We start from the raw sequence: 6,000 nt of genomic DNA on the forward strand, positions 1-6,000 counted from the left end.
GCTCCTGAATTTGGATAGCTGAACTTACCATCAGAGTGCATGGTAAATCTTAAAGGAGCTCGTTGGTCCAGAATAGGGGCTTGCGTGCGAATAAATGAATATGCTTTGTTCCCTACAAAGAAAGCAAGTCTTGTCCACACTTAGATTCAAGTACAGTTATCAGCAGTGGTTCACTATCTACAAAGTAGATAAATCATTTCTCATTGTAAAACTCCTGTCATCAAAGCCTTAATGGAAGGGGTCAGAAGAGTTATGTCACCTAGGTTATCCCCTGTGACCACTTGGAACCTTAACGTTGTACTTACAAGGCTAACAGGTCCTCATTTTGAGTTGCTACACTCTTGCTCTCACCAAGCGTTAACAAGGAACCTTTAAAGTAGCCACTTCCTTATGCAATAAACTAAAAATGCTGTAAGAAGGACCATTAATACAGGTACGCAAAACAATGTGGTCTTATCTACAATTCTTCCATAGGTGGTATCACCTTTTCACTAAACTGCCTATATTGTTTTAAAATCCTACAAGTAGGACAATAAACGCATTGCATTAATTAGATAATAACGTAGCTATCAAGTAGTGCATAGTTAGGACTAGACCTTTGTGAGAAACAAAGTTTGTCTTGTTTGCATCCAAACACCTTTGAAAGCCTAGTTCCAAAAACAGCATAGCAGGAAGGATTGTTTACTGCTTTCAGCACATTCATGTTTGTTATGCCCAAGCAAACAGGTAAATTATTGATATTCCAAAGGCACATCTCATACATTAAAAAAATGGGCACCGTGGATTTCCTTGGAAGCATCACTTTTATGGATATTTACAAGACAGCAGTATGGTAATCTGCTCACACATTCACAAAACATTACAGTGTTTACATACACCGTAGAAAAAAAAGCAGAATTGGGTCAAACAGTTTTAAAATCATGTAGAATGCCTCACCTCTACATTCGGTCTCCCTCCGTTTACTGGGGTTTGGCACTGTCTTAAAATTACTGCAAAGCATATGATCTAGAACAATGCATGCTGGAAGAAGAGGATGCCACTTACCTGTAGCCACCTTGTTGTGTTTTATAGTCATGTACAACTCACCTCTCTGGTGGATAGAAATATTAGGCTTGTTAGTTTGACTTTACTAAGCTTTTCATCTTTATTTCTATTCACATTTCACTGTAATAGATGTGTCTGCTCATGAATTTAATCTCAGCTGGAGTCTACAATGTGATGCATTGTAGGGTTTGCATACATGGTTACATATCATTCTCATATTGAATCTTAATTATTGAAGTATCCAACATGTAATATTCCGAAATAACACTTGAATGCAGGACAACATAAATCATATGATCTGTAAAGAGACAACCAGGTGAATACTGTGGAGTATTATTCTTTTATTACTTCGAAAATGCTTCAAGGGCAAATGGTTCTGTTTCAAAATTGGTGAAAATGCATAGTACAAATATTTAATTTAAAGGACAACAAATAATTCAGGGACAAATACCTTAGTTATTCAGTGCTTAGTATAGCTGCCGTCATCACTGCCTCAATTGAATAAGAAGTCAATTATCTAAGGTTCTCGCCTTTATATCCTGCAAATTCACTATAACGCAGATTCCTTACTAGTCAGGGCAACAGATTACTGCCATTTCTAAACCAACAAGCACAGCGTACTTTTATTGTTTTTTTTTTTACTGTGAATATTCTTTTTATTCCAGATCCTTGAAGAGGAATTTGCTAGGAAACTTCAGGAACAGGAAGTGTTCTTCCAAATGAGTGGCGAATCGGAATGCCTTAACCCTTCAACACAAAGCAGAATATCTAAATTCTACCCAATTCCCAGCCTTCACTCCACAGGATGATAACTTTTAAAATGTGTAATTTTATATTATATATTTGCCATTCTCTTATTCAGCATTTTCTCTTCATTTACTCAGCCTGTATGAGAGGAACGTGAATCTCTCAAACATTCAGTTGAGTAAAGTAAAGGCATCATTCTTTAGTTTTCTTGTGCATTTGGAAAAGTGTATAGAAACTTTGTTTGACTGATAATACATTTTACCTCTAACAATGTTAACATCCTAATGTTTTTCTCCATATCCTTTTGATCACTAGGCTGTCTAGGAAAAAAGAAATTAAGTTAAAAAAAAATTCAAGTTGTTTTGAAGGTTCTATTTTGGATAGGATTATTATATTCCTATCGAGCCGGAGTTTGAAATATCAAAATATGTCAGTATTTTGTAATCTTGAGAATATTTCCATCTTCTATGTTCAGGTTTCATTTATTTGTGTTGAGTAAGATTTGCGTACAAAAGTGGAAAATGCTCAATTATAGTACAGGGGAATCGATTTGGTCTGAAAATATATTGATACTGTTGATGATTCTGCAAACACTGTGCTAAACGTAGTATCTTATCATTGGTTCAAGACTATAACCAATGTGTTGCCAATTCTTTTGAATATGTCAGAGTGAAGTGAGCAGCTGAAACATGTTCAGTGCTCCAGGATTTTTCTTTCTATTTTAATTCTGTGATCAAATCAAGCTCTGGAAGCTGTGAGCTGTTTTGGTTCATAGTTTTTTTCAGCTGTTTCTTTGGCTTTGCCATTACTGTAAATTCATTTGAAACACTGCTGCTACCCACTTGTTGTAAAAAAATTCCCTAAACCCTAATTTTGCACTAAAATATGTAGAGGTAAAAGGAGTTCTTATCCTAGGTCTTTCATATTTAGTATTACAAACAGTTATACAAACTGTTGAACATGCTCTTTAGAGTCAATTATGCACATGCATATATTTCCTCAATACTTTTGATTTGTCCATTTAGGTCTTACAGTTATTGAACTACATGTAATGAATGTGTGCAGTACTCTAGTATTCACAAAATACTGTTTTCGGGAGATGTTTAAACAGATTGGTGTAGTTTATCAATTGTTAGTTAAGCAAGTCTCATTGTAGTTTCAACTTGTTTAAAAACCTAATTATGTTTTAGCAACCTAAAACTCCCCAGAATGACAACTCTTTAGGCGTTTGTTTCTCATAAATACTGTTTAATTTATTTTTTTACACAAAAGCATATTACTAGTTATTAGAAAAACATGTTTTGTTTTATTTCATTCCATAAAATTACTGATACTTTGATTTAGATAATTACTTTACTTGCAGTGAATTGTGATCAGATTTTATGAACACATTTCAACTGATAAGTGTCACATTTTATTGATTGATTTGTTTATTTAACCCGTATAAAATAAGATGATTATAAACCCTCCATAACCAAAAATATGTAGATCATATTGTTTAAATTTCACTAGATACAAGTATGTCTACACAGCCCTGGTGGATTGAAGGAGATGAACGGTTAAAACTGAAATATTAATATTGTGAATATGGTGTAAAGTCTTCACTGTTAAAAGTATAGTTTATTTTAATGTGTTCCTGTTTCAAGGATTAGAATGTATCAAAGTCATATCAACAGTATTCCTATTTGTACTCTAATATGCTCATCATTCTCGGAAAGGTTTGCTCCCTAGTTCAGGGCTATAGATTTAATTTAAATACTCAATTGCATAAGCTCTTTTTATTCCTGTTTTTATTTTATCCACCTTGTCCCATTTTAGACCCATTGTTGAAAGTTTTTAATCTACTTAAAATGTATACCTTATTAAAATGAACATGTTAAGCGAAAACCAACACGAGGACTCTAATCACTTTTAGATAGATTGGTTACTTTCCATTATTGCAGAGGTCCTTAGGTTACAATAAAAATTCATGGGAATACAGACTTTTGGTTTGCAATTCCAGTTTTATTCATATTTACCTCTTTTGAAAAGTAGCCTTAATTCCAAGTGGTTTAGCAGGCATTTATTGTGTACTGTAAATTAACTTAACAATCAACCAGAATATTTTCCATTTAACACATATTGTAAAATCCTATGATAAGGAATCTCAAAGGCCTTTTATCTTTTTTACTTGCATCTATTGGAACATACACTTTATTAAAATACATTCATTGTGTTTTATATTTTAAGCTATGAGAAATTCTTAGAATTAGATACAGATATTTTAAATAGTTTATTCTTCTGTCAAATAACAAGTCTTCAAATAAAATATATTTGAACTTCAATAGATCATAATGCTCATTTGGTGAGCAATGTTTTGTCATCTTTTAACTTCATACATCCGTTGTTGTTTTGCTTACCTTGAAAACATTCTTATCTTTGATACCAAGATTTTTAGAAACGTTTCCTAACTACCATTTTTAAGATTGGAGTGACATCATTTATGAAATGTAAAAACATTCAGATTCAGGGGGAATTCATAAATGTATTGTTGGAAATCGTGCATCATAAAGCAGTCTGTAAATGTTTGGCTATATTTGTTTTTTTTTACTAAGGGTTTACGATTTTTTAAACTATACATTGGAATAATGAAGATTTCATATCTTGTGACCTTTCCAGTTAAAACTACATAGGTGTTATGCAATTATTAGCCATGGTGACGCACTTTGTATGAAGATGAGTACACAAGAGACCATCAAAAATTCAACATTGGTAGAATGTAAAGATTCACATATGAACAGTTTGCTCAGTTTGGAAAGACAGTGGTGATCTGTTGTTGGCCCTTATCACAGTGAAGTTTATGTAAAAGCACAAACTTTGTTTATATAATTAAATATTGATATCAAGGCTTTATCTGCCGAACTTGAATGATTATTGTAAATAAAGTATACAGACTGATGCATTGAATTTGTATTTTTGTATTTTTCCTTGTTGTGAGGAAGGATGTTTGCCTAGCTTTCTTTGTTTAGATACTATTGATGCTATCCGGCAAAAATGTATCTGTGTTAGTTGAGATTACTAAAATTGCATGTAAGGGACAATGCTGACGATAATGAACACCTAACAGTCCCAACAATAGTCAACCTCCTTTTAGGTTTTGTTTGAAAGGGCAGCTGTGTGGAAAATCTGTTGTTACTGTTTATTTAATACTCAAAGTGGTCTTTGATTTCTCCCAAAAAGGACTGTTTACCTCATGCTGTTGGCTGTTTCGTACATCATATGGCCTCCTTATGGAGTGCTTGCATTGCAGTGTATAAGGGAATATTTTGCATTTCAAAAGTACACAACCATCACACATTATTTGTCATAGATGGCTTATAAATAGAAAGAAGTCCTTAATATTTTGTGTTTTTCACTGTGTCCGGCTTTTTCAAATATTTTAGCCAGGATTCAAAATGCAAGCCAGACTTATTGGCTTAGCTAGGGCCATCTTATATTGGCATTGTTGCAGAGTATATCTGTTAGTCTTACATTGATCTACTTAATCATTGGTGGATCTAACTCTCTTGTATCTTTTTAACTTATGGATTGCTGATGTATGGCAGTCTGGACTACTGTAAAAGATGTATAACTCAGATGGTGATGTACTCAGATAACTCGGCATCAGTTTGCCAAATAAGTAAAAACACTGCGCATTTAAGTGAATGTTAATTTAAAAACAAAATTGGTTTATATAAGCGAAACATAAGTAAACACTCATAGACGGAGTATGCAGGAGAGGTTGCAGTTAGCGGGCAAAGACCCCAACTGATTTTCTACCTTCCTCATTGTACACAAGGCCCTAAATGTGTTGCCAGTTTGTGCTGAACACAACTGATCTTCAGTAACTGGACAGAGAAGTGCACATTCTGCACAATCAGCAACAGCTAGTAATGGCCTCTAGTGCTGCTGCAAAGTACATACAGTCATGAGTGAATTACTTCAGTGAGCTAGTACTTAATGTGAGGCAGCTGTCTTGCACAATCCGAACCACTACAAAAATGCATAATTAATAAGAACGATGTATTGCCAAAACTGTTTTGTGTGTTGTATTCTTTTCATATACTCATGACACCTTATTTATGCAAAAATAAAGTAGTACCTGGTGTTAGCAGATAAGGACCATATATGGAATTAAAACTGTAATGTAAGACCAGTACTGTGACCTTGTACAGTGCTCATTTTTGGGTG

General features: G+C 33.8%; 1 protein-coding gene across 2 annotated transcripts in view; it reads left to right on the plus strand.

Moving 5' to 3' along the window:
* SLK (STE20 like kinase) overlaps positions 1 to 4,737 on the plus strand; it is a 377,115-nt gene extending 372,378 nt beyond the window's left edge. For both annotated transcript variants that reach the window (XM_086922732.1, XM_086922733.1), the window contains one exon: positions 1,710 to 4,737. In XM_086922732.1, coding sequence (XP_086778858.1) covers positions 1,710 to 1,853 — 144 coding nt within the window. In that variant the 3' untranslated portion in view covers positions 1,854 to 4,737. The remainder of the gene's footprint in view (positions 1 to 1,709) is intronic.
* Positions 4,738 to 6,000: the final 1,263 nt, after the last annotated feature.

This window comes from Lissotriton vulgaris, chromosome 5 (assembly GCF_964263255.1).
Source record: "Lissotriton vulgaris chromosome 5, aLisVul1.2, whole genome shotgun sequence".
Taxonomy (NCBI): Eukaryota; Metazoa; Chordata; class Amphibia; order Caudata; family Salamandridae; genus Lissotriton; species Lissotriton vulgaris.